Source organism: Terrapene carolina, unplaced genomic scaffold (assembly GCF_002925995.2).
Source record: "Terrapene carolina triunguis isolate 2854851 unplaced genomic scaffold, T_m_triunguis-2.0 Scaffold93, whole genome shotgun sequence".
Classification (NCBI taxonomy): domain Eukaryota; kingdom Metazoa; phylum Chordata; order Testudines; family Emydidae; genus Terrapene; species Terrapene triunguis.
The window spans coordinates 16534475-16555011 of NW_020664444.1; the positions used below are offsets into that span (position 1 = coordinate 16534475).

Genomic DNA, 20537 nt, shown 5'->3' on the forward strand with positions numbered 1-20537 from the left:
ATTTCTATTTTATCATTTGCTAAAATGGCAGATATAATCTCAGGCAGGATTTAAAAAAATTCGAACTAGTTCCTCAAGAACTTTTATTTTATATTGTTATTGATCTGAATAAGTTACTAACATCTGTATCACCATTTACAGGCACACTATCACCTTTGTTTGTAGACAGGTATCAGGGTTCCCTCCCCACTCTGAACTCTGGGGTACAGATGTGGGCACCCACATGAAAGACCCCCTAAGCTTGCATTTCACCTGCTTAGGTTAAAAACTTCCCCAACGCACAAATTCCTTTCCTTGTCCTTGGACGGTATTGCTGCCACCACCAAGTGTTTTAAAAAAACATTCAGGGAGGGGCCACTTGGAGCCCTGTCCCCCCAAAATATCCCCCCAAGCCTCTTGACCCCCTTTTCTGGGGAGGCTTGAGAATAATATACTAACAATTGGTTACAATGTGAGCACAGACCAACCCCCTAGTTTTTAGGATACTGAAAATCAATCAGGTTTTTAAAAGAAGAATTTTATTTAAAAAAAAGTAAAAGAATCACACCTGCAAAATCAGGATGGAAGGTAACTTTACAGGGTAAATAAAAAGATTTAAAACACAGAGGATTCCACTCTGACTCTGCGTCCCAGTTACAAAACAGGAATAAAATTACCTTTTAGCATAGGGAAAATTCACAAGCTAAAACAAAAGATAATCTAATGCATTTCTTTGCTTTACTTACAATTTTTGTAATCTTAGATGCTCATTTCAGGTATGTTTTTAGCAGATGTTTTTGAAAGGGAGGGAAAACAAACAAAGAGAGCCCAAACAAAAACCTCCCCAACCAGATTTTAAAGTATCTTCTTTCCCCATTGGTCCTTCTGGTCAGGTGCCAACTAGGTTAACTGAACTGATTAACCCCTTACAGGTTAGGCAATTCAGGACAGCTGCCCTGTGTATATTTATGACAACTGGTAATTAATAGCTTGTAATTAACAGTTTTGGTTTGTGCTTTGAACAAGTAACACCCCTTTATACAGTGTTTTTCATCCCTATATCTCCAGGTGTCAAGTATCAGAGCGGTAGCCGTGTTAGTCTGTAGCCACAAAAACAACGAGGAGTCCAGTAGCGCCTTAAAGACTAACAGTTTTATTTAAGCATAAGCTTTCGTGGGTAAAAAAAACCCTTCTTCAGATGCATGGAGTGAAAATTACAGATACAGGCATAAATATACATACACTTCTACCCCAATATAACGTTGTCCTCGGGAGCCAAAAAATCTTACCGCGTTATAGGTGAAACCGTGTTATATCGAACTTGCTTGGCCTGGAGCATTTCCATTATTAATAGTCAGCAAATCATTTTTGTTAGAACTAACACGGTGTATGAAGTAAATAAATCTGTTCTACAATGGTTAAATTGTATCTCCTTTCTTTAATTACAACAATTATTTTATAAGCTTACTTAAAAGATACAGTATATTAACAACACAGGTACTAAACACTGCTAAATGCAACCATGTGAGCTAGGTTTCATCATACATCAATTGTTTGGTCTGTGTGTAATGCTCAGGAAAATGCAAAATTCACATAAAATACCAGAAAACGCTTTTAATTACACATCCTTACAAATTGTTGTAAAAAGGGATTTTGGTATTTTAGCAAATAGGAGCATGGGCCACTTTGTCACTTAGCCAACTATGTAAAACATAGATTGTTACGTAATATGAACTGTTAACTATTAAATACACTGTAGTTTGAAAACTTTTTGGGAGGTACAAGATGCTTTCTTATTTAAGATGCACTCCCTTAACATTTTTTTAATTTAAAAAAAAAAAACTTGTTAGACTTTGTTGCTTCATGCTACTGCGAGCCTTCTTCTTCGCCAGATCAATTATGGATTTTAATTGCAGTATTTGCAGTCTATCCACATCCTGGCTTTCTAGCCACTTAAGACCAATCTCTAACCCTACTACCACATCAGCAGCTTTGGGCAGTGGCTGCGAGGGTTCTTTGTCACTATCCTCAGGGTTAGACACATTTTCTGAGGCACCAGGTGGTTGAGGGGCAACATTATGAATTATATCTACATCTGTAAGTCGTTCATAGGTTGGACACATAGCATCTACCTCCATCCACTCTTGAACATCAGCTATCCCACTTTGAGCCATAAGTTCCCTGTAGACTCATTCTGCCCCGATGGCCTCTTCTTCTGTAAAACCTTCAAAGTTGTTCTCATTTTCGTCTTCTTCCTCATCTTGGTTGTCGTTGCTTTCAATGACAAAAGCACTTTTGAGACCACGATGCCAACATTTCTCTATCATTGATGGAGTGATTCCTAGCCAGGCTGTCTCGCCTAAGTTAAAATACATCCAGCAAATTCAATTTCTTGACTACATCCGTTACGCTACAGTTGTCCTCAACAATTTTCTTTACTAAGGCTTTACGATAGCCACATTTAAAACGTGGCTATAATGCCTTGATCGAGGGGCTGTATTTTGGACGTCGTGTTCTTAGGAAGGTAGCTCACTTTTATCTTCCCGTCTTTGCTGGTGAAGGTCTCAACTGGGGGGTGGGTGGGACAGTTGTCAAGTAGGAGCAAGGCCTTTGGCTCTAGGTTTTGTCTGCGAATCCATGTTCTTATGGTGGAAAGCCCTAGGTGACCTGGATTTGCCTATGCACAGAGGTTTAAGTTTATGTGAACAGGTTTTATTCGCGCAGAAAAGTATTGTCACTCTCTCTTTTATCACCTTAAAACCTTCGGCCTTTTGTTCTTTGGGGAACAGGATTATGCCCAGACTAGGAAGGCGTCCAATCTGTGAAAGAGACTTATTGAAACATCTTTCAGGGTGAGATCTTATCTGTATTCAGTTTCTTACTGTATTAGACATAGACTTGCGTGTTTTATTTTATTTTACTTGGTAATTCACTTTGTTCTGTCTGTTACTACTTGGAACCACTTAAATCTTACTTTCTGTATTTAATAAAATCACTTTTTACTTATTAATTAATCCAGAGTATGTATTAATACCTGGGGAGGGGGGGCGCAAACAGCTGTGCATCTCTCTCAGTGTTATAGAGGGCGAACAATTTATGAGTTTACCCTGCATAAGCTTTATACAGGGTAAAACAGATTTATTTGAGTTTAGACCCCATTGGGAGTTGGGCATCTGAGTGTTAAAGACAAGAACACTTCTGTAAGCTGCTTTCAGTTAAGTCTGCAGCTTTGGGGCAAGTAATTCAGACCCTGGGTCTGTGTTGGAGCAGACTAGCATGTCTGGCTCAGCAAGACAGGGTGCTGGTGTCCCGAGCTGGCGGGGAAAGCAGGAGCAAAGGTAGTCTTGGCACTTGATCAAGCCTGTCACACCATGCATCTGAAGAAGAGTTTTTTTAGCCACAAAAGCTTATGCCCAAATAAATCTGTTAGTCTTTAAGGTGCCACCGGACTCCTCGTTGTTTTTATATCTCCAGGTGTTCCACAAAGGAAGGTAGTAGTATTACCACCATTGTATAGATGGAGAAGCTAAGGTACAGAGGTGCAAAGTGACTTGTCCAAGGTCACAGATCAGAACAATAGCAGAGTTGAAACTGGAAACAAGGCCTAGCCACTGGACCACACCTTCCTTCTCCAAGACCCTATCAAATATTTTCATGTTCTCCCTTTCTTCTTCTCAAAAACCAGATGCTTCTATAGCCATGAGTAAGTGGACCTCCTAGAACAGGCTTCCTAACTTTCTCAGAAATGGTATCATCCTGACTCTTTGAATGACTACTTTAAGAAAAAAAAATTATAATGGTGAAGACACCGTTCAATACTTTCCCAGGAAAGAAATGGCCAGCTACACCCTGGAAATGTCTGTAAAGAAGAGGTTCAGTGAGATGTCAAAGGAAAGCAAGCGATTGTGAAGATTCACAACAGATCATTTGGTCTCCTCTGCAGAAGCTTTACCTTTGGCCCGAACGCTACACTGCACTCCAGTCAATAATCTAAGAAAAGGACCTTAGGAATGTACAAGGCTGTATCTTTTTTAGTTACCATGTGGCAAATAGTTCGGGAAATAAATCATCTGTTATTCCTGTAATGCACAATCTCTCTGTAAGGATATTCTTCAACATGCTCTGAAAAGGGTACCCACATATGCCCTGTATAGAATTCTAACAGTTTATAGTAATACTGCTTTGGATTTACAGAGTGCTTTGCACCTTCAAAGGTCTATGGAGACATTAGCGAATTACTATGGGCTAGATGCTGCTACCATTTCTCAAAGTAGGTGAAATCCTGCCTCCAGTGAAGCCAGTGACAAAACTCCCACTCATTTCAGTGAAGCCAAGATTTCACCCACTGAATTTTACCTTATTTGGGATATGATCCAACACCCTTGTAAATCAATGGGAGTCTTTCTACTAATGTCAGTGGGGTTTGGATCAGACCTTCAGTAAGCAGTCCCATTAGTATAACAGATGACCAAATATTATCCTTAAGAGCAGTTATCAAGGCCCTCTTACGTTCATAGGCACCTAAGTTCCAGTGGGGACATCCGTGTCAACTCTAAATCAATTCTGGGTAAAGTTAATAACATAGCTGGTGTTCTTAATTATAGGTACATTATTAACTCAACTCACATTTCTATAGCCAAGCTTTATTCAGTATTTCCTCTCTCCCTCTCCAGATATTGTTCTCATTGATTACAATGCTCATGAGAAACTTTCCCCCTTAACTGCCCAGGAATTGGTTTTCCAAGCATTGCTAAAAAGTGATCATATGAGTTAACAGCTCTGACTTTCCTGTGGAGGAGCAAGGTTGGCTCCACTCATGGCAGGCTTTGTTATCAATGTTATCATGTGGGAATTAGCCACTTGGTCTGCTGATAAGGTAAAGGCCATTTTAACAGCAAACATTCAGCTCTTAGTCCCTTTTTCTCACTCTGTGCCTGTGAAGTGCAGTAGGTGCAGGATGAAGACACCGTGGCTTTCATTCCTCATTTTACCATTTCTCTCGAGTCTTGGAGCAGAGGATGGCATAGGCCCAAAGGAAACAAAGCCAAAGAAAGCCAAACTCCCCCAAATCAGAGAGGAGAACAACATTCTGGTGCTGAAAAAGAGCAACTTTGACAGAGCACTGAAAGAAACTAAGTATCTGCTGGTGGAGTTCTGTGAGTATGAATGAAGGCTGTGTACTATATTGGTGGCTCCACAACTAATAGTCATGGCGTTTAAGATATGTTTGCTTTACTGTTACCTTGTCCTCCACCAGCTCCCTTTTGTTTGTTTTGTCCACATGCATTTTTTGTCGTAACTTAGATTGTAACCTCTTTGGTAGAGGGGCTGTATTTTAACATGTGTTAGTACAGTGCCTGTCTAATGGGGCCATGATGCTACAATAGTATAACAATAGGGACAGTGATACTGAGATGGGACTGTGAGAGCTTCAGGCTGCATCCTGCACAATGTTGACTGAATGCCCTCAGCTTCCATGGTCTCGGTCTAATTTTCCAAGGATATATTTTGCAGCAATTGTGTATGCAAACCCTGTATGTGCACAAAATGAGAGGCCACTTGCATGTCCCTGAATGACTTTATCTGCTGCTCCCTTAATCACTCTTATTACATTCTCTTCACTCCTTTAGTTTCTTGTGCAAGGTTCATGGCAAGTGGTAGCTCCGCTTTTATAAGTCTTTAGGCTTCTGGGGATGGTTCTTTGCAACAGTTGGGTGTGAGACTCTATTTATATTAGGTTGCAAGAGCTGACATTAATATTCGCTTAGATGGGGATTATTGTTGTGGGCATGCCTGTGGCTTTTCTTTTTGTATCATATGTGCTGCAGTCTCATTGGGGAAAATAAGAGACATATAGTGAATGGCTTACAGTATTAGAGTGTTGGGTTGGGTGATGCCTTTCGGTAGCTGAGAAGATAAAAAACAAAACCATCACAACCACATATAAGTTAAAATAGAAATAAAATCTAAACAGAGTGGACCCCCCTCTACCCCATGTATTTTGAGGCAGTGTTCAATGACACTGTTTGCCATTGCTTTAGGATTACCGTGATACACTAGGAAGCCATAGCGGGCTCCTATTGCTAAAGTAAACTTTTCCCATGGTAGCCGTGTACAGCCACAATTAACTCCTATTCAGGGCCTCAGTCTAAGGCTTTTCGCTGCTTTTTTTCTTTAAAAACTAAACTGCTGTAGATGACTCGGATTGTATCCAAGTGTTAAAACCCCTCGGTCTCGGTTTGTGGAATCTCAGAGAATCAGTCAGGGTGTTTCAGAAAATAAGAGCCAGTTTCTGGGAGAGAGCAGAAAACCCAGATGAATAAACCCCAGACACAGGAAAATATGCTCTAGTGTCATACGACCGAGGGAGAAAAGCTTCAGCCCCAACATATGGCACCACACGTGTAGCCCAATCACATCCACTTCTGCAAGATATAGAGGGCAGGATGGGAAACAGCCTCCTGTTACCCTGCAGGGCCGGACTTGGCCATAGAGGCTTGACCCTGCTGCTGCTCACTGCATCCCCCCACTGGCTGCTCAGCACCGGCTACAGACAGGACACAATAGATTTTAGGATGATTTTTGTGCCAAAATACCTGGGCTGAGCAGGGGTTGATGCTGGGTAAAGTAGCTGGCCATATGTTTGATGCCCTCCTGCCCCTGATATTCCTCTACAACCCTGCAGCACTGACTCCCACAGAGAGGCATCCTGGCAGAGTGGGGTTTTGGGGAGGGCTGGTGCTGCAGAGGTGACACCCCCACTTTCCATAGGGCCAGGGGAAGCTGTAGCTGCTTTAGGTCCCTTCTGCTCACCTAAGCAGAGGAGGTTGGCACCGCAGAATCCAATATTTTACAGCCAGAAGCGTTTGCACAGTTTTACCCATCTAGAGATATATGTTTAAGCAAATGAAAGTCATAGAACACGTCTGAATGAATGAACTCTTCCAGCACGGACCTTTGGCTGTAACTGCGGAGAAGCATCCCAACAGAAAAGCTGCACACAAATAAAAACACAGCCAGCATGATTAGGGATGGGGAAAGCCACTGGGCATGAGCCTGCCAGCACAATCCGATCCAAGAAGGTCAGATAAATTCAGAGAGCAGATCTAATCCTCTAAAGCCATTTGAGAGCCATCTCCTGTAGCACTGATAGTCATAAGCCCCATGTGGTCTTTTTAGTCTAGCTCATTTGTGAGCAAGTGTTAGTCCAGAATCATTTACACCAGGGGTCGGCAACCTGCGGCATGTGTGCCAAAGGCGGCACGCAGGCTGATTTTTAGTGGCACGCTGCTGCCAGCTGGGGTCCCAGCTCAGCCTGCTCCCGGCCTGGATTACGGAACCCCAGACCAGCAGCGGGATGAGCCGGTCTGGGGTTCCGGTCGCCGGCCCCTTGCCAGCCGGGGTCCCGGCCGATGGCCCCGCTCAGCCCGCTGCCGGCCTGGATGGATGGAACCTGGGCTGGCAGCAGGCTGAGCGGGGCCGGCGGCTGGGACCCTGGCTGACAGAGGCCGGCGGATGGAACCCCAGACCGGCAGCGGGATGAGCCGCTCAGCCCACTGCCGGTCTGGGGTTCTGTCTGCTGCCCACGCTGCTGGTCTGGCATGTGAAACCTTTTACTGGCACGTGAAACCTTAAATTAATGAAGACTTGGCACACCACTTCTCAAAGGTTACTGACCCCGGATTTACATCATAACCCCAACAAACATAGAAAAATTAGAATTCTGAGTTACTGAAACCAATCTGTCATTCTCTAATCCAGAAGTGATGCATGGGGAGGATGGACACATGGGGTCATGTGCCCCTCCAGGCCTCCCTCCCCCCCGATTTCTGCCAGGGGTGGTTTTTTTTTTTTTTGCAGGGAGTGGGTTCAAAATACATTCCTCCCCCCCTCCGCCGAACAACAGTTATGTGTTGCCTCTGCTCTAATCACCAACAGAAGTTGGCTCTTCAACAGAAGTTGGTCCAATAAAAGAGATTACCTTGTCTCGCCAGTCTCTAATTCAGGCAGACATTTTACTGCAGAACATTTTCTTCCTAAAAGGTCGTGGCAAATAGTGATGATAAAACAATGATCATGTTGGTTTTGTTTTGAAATCCCCTCAAAGCAATTGTTTTCAGCCTTTTTTCCACATGCCATCTTCTCTAAGGGCTCAATCTTGCACAGGGCTGCTCACTCTGTTCTGAGCCAGCAAATCATTTGAGACACACTGAACTTCTAAGTAGGGACTAGCCAGGGCCGGCTCCAGCTTAACAAGCAGGTGCTTGGGGTGGCCACTTCGGAGAGGGGCGGCACGTCCAGCTGTTCGGGGGCAATTCGGCGGACGGTCCCTCACTCCTGCTCGGAGCGAAGGACCTCCCACCGAATTGCCGCCGCAGATCACGATCGCGGCTTTTTTTTTTTTTTGGTGTTTGGCTGCTTGGGGTGGGCAAAACCCTGGAGCCGGCCCTGGGACTAGCTCCATTGACTTTGGGCACATTAAGCCCACACTTAGTGCGTTGGTGGATCAGGACAGGTTGCTCAGCATATGTTGCAGGATCAAGCCCCAAGTGCACAGAGACTTAACACTACACAGTAGCTCAAGAGACTATATGGAGAGGAGGTAGGTGTAACTGTAGAGATGAGGGAATCCTATATATGTCTTATATAGATATGAGAGCGCACTATAGCCAGAAGATGATGCAAACTTCCAGGCAGAGCCAGTTCTGCCAAACAAGCAGAAAGGGAGGTTGCTTGAGGCAGGAAAATGTCTTGACAGGTTTGTTATGGGGGTGACTAAGCACTATGGGTGACGCAGAGTTTTTAGTCTGCCTAGGACAGCGAAAGCCCCAAAGCTCTGTTCCTAGGGCTTAACCTTGGGCTGCTGCTCTATCGACTGTACCATACTCGGAGTGCTCAGTAAACAGGTAGTTTGCAGAACAGGTTCAGCCAGTCAGAGTTTTTTAATCTAATTCAGCCTTAATTTGGGGGTGTCGTTAGAGAGGGGCCCCAATTAAAAGCCCAGAATGCAACATTCTGAACTTGACGATGGGATGTTTGAAATCGAACCAGAATCCAAATTTCACAGAAGGCTCCCAGCTTTACAGTGAGCTGAACTAAAACATCAGATCCAAGTGCCTGTGGACTTTGGAGTGTTTGCAGCCAAACGTTCATTAGTATTTGTATTAAGTAGCATGTAGGGGCCTCAGCTGAACCCAGAGCTCAATTGCACTAGGCACCACACACACACACACACACACACACACACACAGGATAAGAAACATTCTCTGCTCTGAGGAGATTTCAATCTAAATAGAGAAGTCAGACAAGGTGGTCGGAGAAAGGAAGACTTATGATTAGAGTGGAGTGAAATCTTTCATCTGAAACTTTTTTCTGGCCAAAAAAAAAAAAAAAAAAATGATGGGGTGACACTGAAACATTTTTGATAATTTGTGTCACTTTTGCCAAATTGTTCTGATTGAAAAAAACAAACAAAAGCAAAAATCTGAAAAAAATCATAGTGTTTGGTTTTAAATGTTTTTGAAGCAAAACATTTTGATTTTTCCATTTCAAATGACTTTTCATTTAAAAGAAATCCTTTAATGTTATTAAACAAATCAGAAAGATTCAAAATGGTCAGTATCAAAATGAAATTTTTAGTTCAACCAGAAACAATTTTTTTCAAAATTTTTGATTCACCAAACAGTCTGTAAAATTTCATTGTCAGTTTGATCCAAAACAAGGGTTTTTAAAAAAATTTTCACACAGCTCTAATTGTTATCACCATTTCACAGATGGGAAACTGAGACAGAGAGATGAAGCGACTTGCCCCAGGTCACACAGGAAGCTTGTGGGGCAGCCAGGAGTTAATTTTAGACCTCCTGAGTCAGCACAGGATCATCCTTCATTTCTTGGGCCCATCTCTGATTGTGGAAGGATGGACAGAGAATGAGATGGAACACAAAATTCTGCAAAGTTTGGGTTCTTTGGCTTTGGTCCATTACAGATTGGGGTTTGAGCTGCAAACTCTACTCCAAACCTAGCTGTGAATACAAGGTCCACATGTGGGGTTAATTCAGGCCTGTCCCTTATTAATCCTCCCCAACCCTTTCCCCATTGCATCTCATTACATACTTACCAGCCCCACAGTATTCAACAGGACAGTCCTGTTTTAGTGCTTCCCCTCCAGAGACTGCCCAAATCTTCTGGTGTCAGTCAGCTCAGCACAATGTCCAGGGCCCGTTTTCTCTCAAAGTTTGCAAAAAAGAAAAGCCACTGACTTCTGTCTGGCAGCACTGGGCCAGTCAAATGCGCAGTTCAAAGTAAACAGGGCAAAGTCCCAGTATTGCATGAAGCGAGGACTCAGAAATCTCTCTCCTTTCTGTCCTCTTCACTAGCTCATTCTCTGTAATAGGTTGTGCTCTGCAGTAAGAAAATGAGGAGAGAGGCAATATTGAGAGGATGCAGGGAGTAGAAATTCAAATTTCTCTTTCATTTTTGCAAAAGAGCAGAGAGTTAATCATAACTAGGGAATGCAGTTGGGAAATAATGCCATGGCACTCAAATTTGCCACCACCTTCTTTCCTGTATTTCAAGGGAGGCTAGTAGACACAACATGGCTGTCTTAGCCACATACCATTTGTGCACTGTGCGTGTGACCTCAGGTGGCACTGACTGACCCCACCGGAATGGTCTGACTGCTATCTGTGCTCTGGTGTGTCAACCAACAGTAGAGAGCTGGGAATATTATTGTCCCATTTGGCCAGTGGTTAGCCAATATTCAAGGCCTTTCTGGGTTGTTTGTGTTATGAGCAGAAATTGATGATACAAGTCTGGTATTTCTTTGTAAATAAACAGGATTGCACCAAAGAGTGTACACAAATTCCTCTTTCCCATGCACTGTAGGAACAAACAACAGGAGGCAATTTCCATCCTTGTTCACAATTCCAAGCCTGCTGCGGCCAGCATTCTGCCTAAAAGAAGTACTCTCTCTTGGCTTCCTGTTCCTCTCATCACCACACTGCCAGTGCTTCTCTGGCCCTCTCTTGGCTTTCCTAGCTGATTTCCTGATGTCCTTCTGCTTCTCCCTCCCACAGACACACATACTGCTGCAATCCAACCAATTTCAGCTCCTGCATTTGCAATGGAAACTTCTCAGCCCCATGGCTCAGCTTCTATTCCAGCCTTGTTATGCTGGTCCATGTTTGGGCAGTAGTTTCTATTGTTTCAGCTATCAGAAAACAAAGGAGCATTTATTTGCTCCCTCATTCAGGCTAAGGAAAGGGTTTGGTGTTGGCTTCAGTGAGGTCTGTGATTGCTCACAGATCAAACACACACTGGTTGGTGTCTACCAACACCCTCCAGCATAACAATATTCTTTTGAATTTCCATTAGGATGGAGAAAAGAGAGTACTTACTACAGGCAGGAGGAACCCCCTGCTTAGAGCTGGTCTACATGGGAAAGTTTTACCAGTTGTACTTGTATACTTATACTGTGTGACAAAGTTCTTCCTCTATCTTGGTGGGTCCTGCGCTTATTGGCGGATTTTCTTGCCTCAGAGATTCACCATGTGGGTTGGGGAACAGCCCAGAGACCTTCCCCTCTGGAAGAACCCACAGTCCAGGTCAATTGGGAGGTTTGGGGGGAACCCAGGCCCGCCCTCTACTCCGGGTTCCAGCCCAGGACCCTGTGGACTGCAGCTGTCTATAGTGCCTCCTGTAACAGCTGCATGACAGCTACAACTCCCTGGGCTACTTCCCCATGGCCTCCTCCAAACACCTTCCTTATTCTCACCACAGGACCTTCCTCCTGGTGTCTGATAACACTTGTGCTCCTCAGTCCTCCAGCAGCACACTCTCAGCTCCTTGCACCTCTTGCTCCCAGCTCCTCACATTCTCACACTACAAACTGAATTGAGCTCCTTTTAAAACCCAGTTGTCCTAATTAGCCTGCCTTAATTGATTCTAGCAGCTTCTTCTTAATTGGCTCCAGGTGTCCTAATTAGCCTGCCTGCCTTAACTGGTTCTAGCAGGTTCCTGATTACTCTAGTGCAGCCCCTTCTCTGGTCACTCAGGGAACAGAAAACTACTCATCTAGTGACCAGTATATTTGCCCTCTACCAGACTCCTGTACCCCACTGGTCTGGGTCTGTCACAACTGATATAGTTAAAATGGTGTAACTCCTTGTGTGGACAGTTTTATTCCAAAGAGAAATAAGTTAAACTAAAAAAGGCCCTCGTGCCCTGGAATAAGAGTGTCCATGTGGGGAGTTATACTGGTATTATCACACTGCTTTAAATTCACACTTTTGCTTGTACTGATATAACCTTCCTGTGTAAAGAAGCCTATGTAGTCTGCCATTGATGTGCCTCCTCGCAGTCCTCAGAGGAACTACCCCAAGGTGTTAAAAGGTGTCCATAAGTCTTCAGCTGCTCAGATTAGCGGCTGTAATATTTATATTCTGATGACATTTGGGGGTGGGTTTGGCCATACTTTGGAAATATTCTGCAGTACAGTAAGTGTTTGTGGCTTTGGGAAAATGACTGAAATACAGTAACGAGGGGGGAAGTCAGAAGGGAAGGTTTACGGGAGTCAAGGCAGTATGGATTTTGTAGAATGGCAGCAATTTTTGTATTACGAATATAGCCCCCTTCAGGTTTCATATACCTTGAAAATAAAAGATGGGTATGCCTTCCAGGGTGGCAGCAGCCCCACTCACACCAGTTTCCAGCCAGGATTGTCAGTCATTTCAGCAAATTGCAGGATTCCCACAGGCTGCCCCTGGATCCTACCTGGTTTATACCCAAACCTTGCACTAGCTCAGATAATCATTGTTTTTTATGTCAGGGGAAGCTCTCCGAATACAAAACAGCAGCTCAGGCTTAAAACACATGCCCAGATGGTGTATGTTCTGGTGGTGGTTCCCTGTATTTACCAACGGATTTAAACCTAGCACAAAAAAGGGCTGTAGCTGATATTCTTAAAGCTTTGGAGAGTTAAATAATTATGAATGTCCTTTTGTCCTTTCCTGTAAAGCTCTAACCTGGAGAGGACAGTGACATTAGCATGTAGTCAGCAGCAATTTTACTATTACCTAGTTCTTATGCAGTGCTTTTCATAAGTAGATCTTCAAGTACTTTACAAAGGAGGTCAGGATAATTATCCCCAATTTGCAGACAGGGAAACTGAAGCAGAGAGAGGTGAAAGGCTTATTCAGGTCACCTAGCAGGCCAGTAGCCAAGCTGGGAATAGAACCCAAGAGTTCCGAGGCCCAGTCAGTGCTCCATCCACTAGGCCATACTGCCTCCCTTTTGGGTTTTCCTGAATATGTAACTTGCAGAGTTAAACAGTTCTGCCAGTGATAGATGTTGGCTGAGGGATTATGTTACACCTCCAGCACAGGAGTGTTATGGGTGTTGTATCTGAATCTATATAGTACTGTGTGCCAGGACGGGCTATAGGCATGCGTGGAATTCACAGCATATTCTGGGGTAAACTGATGCTTCAAGAACCTGTTTCCATGGATACCCTAGCAGGAGGGCTGTGGAGAGGAAGGTCCAGTTGCTGAGTCCTTTGGCTGGCCTAGCGGAGAACCATTCTGATATTAGGAAGTTGGTGGGGTAGGTGAATAGCTGCTCCCCTGCCTCTAAGACAAGCCAGTTGGGAGATTTGTTTCCATTGCATTCTGACAGAGCTCCAGTAACAGTAGCTGACCCACTCAGACTTTACAGGCTTCTTTACACAGGAAGGTTATATCAGTACAAGCAAAGGTGTGAATTTAAACCAAATGTGATAATACCAGTATAACTCTCCACATGGACACTCTTATTCCAGGGTACCTGTTCAGTGGATAGACAGAAATTGTTTCCTAGTGCTTTCAGTCTAGCACATTACAAGGGTACTACATTCAGTTGGCAGGAAAGAAGTGTAACAAGTTAATGGCATTCCTTAGGCTCTGGACACAGAACAACAACAAATACAGTGATTGCCATTAAAAAAAAGTCAACTAATACCATACAGTTGGCAGAATGATTTCTCCTTCTAAGCACAAAGGAAATCTGTGGTGTCTCAGATAAAAACTGAGGTAACTGTTGGCAAACGATGACTTTTTAAAGGCAATAATGACATTATAGCAATACTAGAGAACACTATCCCGCATCAGTTGGAAAGAAATACATCTGTACAGAGAACCTCCAAACATCTCAGTATACGAGACATACCAGGATGAATTAAATACAGGGAACAGAAAGATGTATTTCTATCAAAAACACTCCCCTCACTTGGAAATTCCTCCAGTCCCTGTGAATTGTTAATCAAAATTGGGTTTTCTTAGGAAAAAAAGAGTATGGGAATCTAATTTTTTAATCATAAAGCCAACATCCAAAATGGACTCCAACAGTGAAAGCTGATAGTGTATCTCTTTTAAAGTACATGCCTCTCAAAGTAGTTAGGGTATATGACGAACAAAGACATCTACCGCTGGGGTTTTCAAAGGAGCCTAAGGGTTGGGAAGTCAATGCCATTTGGGTACCTAAGTTCTTTAGGCTGCCCTGAAAACACTAGTCTTACTCCTTAAGGCCAAGTTTCCTGAAAATGGTCACAAATTGTTCTGTACCATATGCAAGCCCATGGGGGAGCAGGCCAGGGGACACATACATTTGGGAATGTAAAATAGGTACCATGATGCTCTAATACCCCTTTGCCAATGCTGTTCATACACATACATTATGGATGTGAATAGAGCATGTTGATTTTATTGAACGTTTTGAAGTTTGTCTGGGACACACTGATTACAAGTCCCCAAGATCTAAAATAATTCTTACATTTGTATAATACCTTCTATTGGAGGATCTCAAATCATGTTATAAACATTAGTGACTTAAGCCTCACAACACCCATGTGAGCAAGTTTATTGTGACCGGGGTCCCAGGGGAGCCACACTGAGATTGCTTAATTAGGGCAAACTGCAAAGAATGAGGCAGACAATCCCACAAACTGGTGGTTATTCCAATACTTAGATCCAACAAGCTAGCAACAAAACAGTTTCCACAATGCCTTACTGGTTACCCAGAAGCCAAAAACAGTTTCCTTAAAGCAACTCAGCCTTGGGCTTCCACCCAGACAGCCAAGTCAAATATGATGAGGATTACTAAAAATCTTCATCATATAAAAAGTTCTACCAATCCCAATAGATTGGATACATTACCCACCAAGTTAATGAATATTTCAGATCTTACCCAAACACGCGCTTACAGACAATCCTTGAGTATCTAATATCTAAAGGTTTATTTATAAAAAGAAAGAAAGAAAGAGGTGAGAGAGTTAAAATTGGTTAAAGGAATCAAATACATACAATATTTGCAAAGTTCTTGGATCAGGCTTGAAGCAGTGATGGCATAAACTGCTAACTGGTTAAGTCTCTGGTTGCCCCCAAAATGATTGGAAGGTCCTCAGTCCCTTGGTTAGAATGCTCCCATTAGTATAAATCCATAGTCCAGAGGTGTGAGAAGGAAAGAGGCAAAATGGAGATGTTTCCAGGACCTTTTATAGCTTATGCCATGTGGAGGGAAATATCATTATCCCAAACAAAGCCCTTGGCATCGTTTGTGGAAAAGTACAGGCACACAAGATGGAGTTCATGCCCTAGCATGCTTTGATGAGTCATGGCAGCCATTACCTATACTCTAGCTCAGGGGTAGGCAACCTATGGCACGCGTGCCAAAGGCGGCACGCGCACAGATTTTCAGTGGCACTCACACTGCCCGGGTCCTGGCCACTGGTCCGGGGGACTCTGCATTTTAATTTAATTTTAAATGAAGCTTCTTAAACATTTTAAAAACCTTATTTACTTTACATACAACAATAGTTTAGTTATATATTATAGACTTATAGAAAGAGACCTTCTAAAAACGTTAAAATGTATTCCTGGCACGTGAAACCTTAAATTAGAGTGAATAAATGAAGACTTGGCACACCACTTCTGAAAGGTTGCTGACCCCTACTCTAGCTAGAATGTCCTCAGGAAAGTCCATCAGATGTGGATAGGCTTCCTCTATGGTCCATTGTGTTAGTTGAGGGGCTGTCAACTTAAATATTCCCTTCACAATGTGCTGGCTAGACTGGATGTAAATTGCCTTGTGGGAGTTACCACAGGAGCAAACACATTTGAAATACAGGTACATAGTCAATGTTCATAACTTCAAATACAAAAATGATACATGCATACAAAAAGGATAATCATATTCCGCAAATTATAACTTTTCCATAGACGACTTACATGTCACACTTTGTAGAAGATTTGCTGTGATTATTTAACAGTGGTAGCAACAATGACTAAGGCTACTAAGGTCATGGCAGTCACGGATTCTGTGATTTTACCAGACCTCCATGACTTCTATGCTTCAGGAGGCGGAGGTGGGCTGTGCACCTCTGCCCTGCAACTGGGGCTGGCTAGAACCAGGACCCTGCAGCCCTAACCCCCCGGCTTCTGCCAGGGCCATGCACCCCTGCCCCGCTAGGGTAGGGACAGTCCCGATTTTTGGGTCTTTTTCTTATATAGGCTCCTATTACCCCCTCCACCCCCTGTCCCGATTTTTCACATTTGCTGTCTGGTCCACCCTATGCCCAGCGGCTTCCACCAGGGGCTGCAGCTGGGGTGTGAGCCCTAGCCCTGCGGTGTCCTGGGCTTGGTGGGGGCTGCAGCCATGGCCGTGTGCCTCAGCCCCGCAGCTTCCGCCAGGGGCTGCAGCCAGAGCCGTGTGCCCTAGCCCCACAGCGTCCTGGGTTTGGCAGGGGCTGCAGCCGGGGCCGCATACCCTCCTTGCAGCTTCCCAGGACCATGCACGCTCCCCCCTGGTTGTAGCTTGGAGGGGGCTACAGTGGCTGCGCACCCCTGTCCCGCAACTGTGGCCTGTCAGTCCCCCCCGTCCCATGGGACTCCAATCCTCCTCCTTACATAGCCCTGCCCCCTGCTTATTTTTAGTAAAGTCACGGACAATTCACGGGCTCCATGAATTTTTGTTTATTGCCCACGACCTGTTCATGACTTCTACTAAAAATAACCGTGACAAAATCTTAGCCTTAACAATGACCTACATGGTCATATTTTAATCATATAACGTCACAGTTATATTAACCCAATTTAGCACAGAAACTGACCCAAGAGATTATGGGCCACATTTTGCAGACAGGATAGTCCTCGCTTACAGACAGCCCCGCAACTTGAAGCAAATACTCACCAGCAACTACACACCACACAACAAAACCACCAACCCAGGAACCAAACCCTGCTACAAACTCCAGTGCCAACTCTGTCCACATATCTATTCAAGGGACACCATCACAGGACCTAACCACACCAGCCAGGGCTCGTTCACCTGCACATCTACCAATGTGATATATGCCATCATGTGCCAGCAATGCCCCTCTGCCATGTACATTGGCCAAACCGGACAGTCTCTACGAACAAGAATAAATGGACACAAATCTGACATCAGGAATCATAACATTCAAAAACCAGTAGGAGAACACTTCAATCTCTCTGGTCACTCAATAACAGACCTCAAAGTGGCAATTCTTCAACAAAAAAAACTTCAAAACAGACTTCAACGTGAAGTTGCAGAACTGGAATTAATTTGCAAACTAGATACCATCAGATTAGACCTGAATAAAGACTGGGAGTGGTTGGGTCATTACAAAACCTAAACTTAATTTGCCCAATACTAATTTCTCCCTACTGTTACTCACACCTTCTTGTCAACTGTCTGTAACGGGCCTCTCTTACCACTTCAAAAGTAACTTTTCCTCCCTTGGTTTCCTGCTGTTAATTGATTTATCTTGTTAGACTGACCTAACACTTGGTAAAGCACCCCCATCCTTTTATGTATTTATACCTGCTCTTGTATTTTTTACTTCATACATCTGATGAAGTGGGTTCTAGCCCACGAAAGCTTATGCCCAAATAAATTTGTTAGTTTCTAAGGTGCCACAAGGACTCCTCGTTTTGTTTTGTTTTTAAATCGGGGGGGGGTTCCCATTGATCTCAGTGTCAGTAAGATCAGGCTTTAAATGACTTGCTCAAGTTCACAGGAAAGTTTGCAGCAGAGACAGGACTAAAACAAAGCCCTTCTGACTTCCAGACCCCCTCAAGAGTTTTCTACAGGGAAAATTATATGTCTGCGGAGAAATGGAATAAGCAGCCTACACACCGAAAGATGCAGAGTGGGCCTGCTGAGATTCTGGCACGGTCAGCTAAGTGCTAGGAAATCAGTACTTAGCCTGACAACAGGCAGGCTCACTGCTACTACAGTAATCACCAGGACCATCAATAAAGACTGCAGAGTGAAACTGGAGGCAGATGACAATTAGGTAAAGATGGAGACAACTGCTGTGCTTCCATGTAGACTCATTTAAAGGATGCTGTAGGGCCATTAAATACACTATTTTTGTATTGGCTAATCTCATCCCTAATGATCACATTTCAATATATCTTAGTCTAATAAGTTGCATTCTTAAACAAAACAAAAAAAATCAGTGGCTCATTCGTGATGTCACTATGTTTAAGAAGGCTGGCCTGATAGGACTCAAGAGCTCTCGATTCCAATTCCCAATTCCATTGTAAGCTTTCTATATGCCTTGGGCATGATATTCTCCATGCCTCAGAGCCCCATCTGTAAAACGGAGACAATAGTATTTCTCCCTCTTACCGTTTGTCCATCTTATTTATTCAGGATATAAACTCTTCAGGGCAGGGCCTATGTCTCACTACATGTTTGTACAGCACCTAGCACAATGGGCCTTCATCACAGTTGGGCCCTTTAGGTGCTCCTGGAATACAAATCTATAAATAATAGGGGCAAGCAAAAATCCAACTTTTAAACAGTTTGATTCAAAATCAGTTTCCCTCTCAATTCATCAGGTTTTACTTTCATGACATCTGCAATGTCATAAGCATACTAGTTCTCCAGTTGAGTCTGCCCAGGAAAACAACATCGACAAGACTTGAATTTATAATGTAGAAAAGCAGGAATTAAATACTTTAAAAAAAATGTTCAGGCCTTTTCTGTACATTGGATTGGAAAGAAGCAAAACCAGGTAAAACACAACAAACAAGCAACCACCCCCCAAACCGCGCACGCACGTGTGTGTGATTTGCTCTAAAGATGAGGATACTTCAGAAATCTCCGTGTTCTTACTGTAGCTCCTAAAGGGACAGAAACTTTGGAAATCAGCTGAACCGATAAGAAGAGTGACCACTGTCGTCCTTTGCAGGCACTTTCCTCACACAAAGAAATGATTCATAACATTGCATAAGCATGTGAAAGGTTCCCCTTGGTAAAAATAAGCAATTTAAAAGTCACTCATTGATGCTTGATTTTTACTGAAAGTCAGAAAGAATGAGACTAGCAACATGAAAAGAGAACAGCAGGAAAATAATGAGAATAGCAAGAGGAAAAGAGATTCTTTTAACAACTGTATCTTTATGTCCTATTGTTTCCTCTTCCTGTACCTGAACTAAGCAACCTGAATTGTCTTCAGCTTCAGATGCCGGATATTTTATTTCCGCTGTCTGCTGTGCCCATGCTCAATTTGTCACAATCCACTTGCACTGATAAGGGCTGTGTTTTAGATTCAGGTCCATTTTAAAAAGATCATCAGAAGAACTCCTCACAAACCAGTGATGAGACTGGGTGAGTGGGAATTTAGTAATGATCGAAGGAGACAAGTCAGTCCTTTAAAATCCCAAAATACTGTTTTTTAATTAAAAAATAAATAAATAAAGTATTGACATTTAGCTGAAGACCACCCCCTGCCAAATAAAATCTAATGATTGGTCTGATGACATTTTAAGGGTCATTCGTTTTCTGACAGCTGTGTTTGATTCAGTAAGTTGATAAGCAATAGAGATGGTATTTGCAGTGTAGTTACCAGTCTTGTCACCCCAACCAGAAGTTTTTCAATGGTGACCTTTGCCAACCCTGTCTTAAGCTCTATGCCAACATACTGGCTGTCCAACTGCATCTACCCCTGTGTTCTGCACATGTCCTAATCCCATTGACGTTGGAATCTGTGTAAAAAGAACAGGAGTACTTGTGGCACCTTAGAGACTAACAAATTTATTAGAGCATAAGCTTTCGTGGGCTACAACCCACTTCTTCGGTGTAGTTGTTCTAGCCTCAGGCTATGTCTACGCTACATCTTATGTCGGCAGAATTTATGTCGCTCAGGGGTGTGAATAAACCACCCCCTGAGCAACATAGTTACATGGACATAAGCGCCGGTGTGCACAGCGCTATGTCGGTGGGAGAGTATCAAAAATTTGGTTAAAAGTTAAATTTAAAAGCATTTTATTCCTTAATTTAAGCATTAAAGCCTCAATTCAGCAAAGAACTTAAGCATGTGCTTGTCTTGAGGTCAGTGGGACTACTCGCATGCTTAATACTTGCTACTGTATTGCTTTCCTGCTTCTTTTTCCAATAGCGCCCTATTAAGCAAGACCAACACATTCATACAGGACATTCTAATAACCCAGTGTAGCTACCCAGTAACTGCACCACACTGCCCAGAACACATTATTCAT

At 43.4% G+C, this 20537-nt stretch overlaps 2 protein-coding genes across 4 annotated transcripts in view; one reads left to right on the plus strand and one right to left on the minus strand.

The window, feature by feature from the left end:
• Positions 1–10277, minus strand: part of LOC112109943 (acyl-coenzyme A synthetase ACSM4, mitochondrial-like) — a 29025-nt gene extending 18748 nt beyond the window's left edge. For all 3 annotated transcript variants that reach the window (XM_026650641.2, XM_026650642.2, XM_026650640.2), the window contains exon 1: positions 10097–10277. The gene's annotated coding sequence lies outside the window, so the exon portion shown is untranslated. The remainder of the gene's footprint in view (positions 1–10096) is intronic.
• PDILT (protein disulfide isomerase like, testis expressed) overlaps positions 3247–20537 on the plus strand; it is a 40682-nt gene continuing 23391 nt past the window's right edge. The window contains exon 1 of the mRNA XM_026650643.1: positions 3247–5135. Within this exon, the coding sequence (XP_026506428.1) occupies positions 4796–5135 (340 nt within the window). The 5' untranslated portion in view covers positions 3247–4795. The remainder of the gene's footprint in view (positions 5136–20537) is intronic.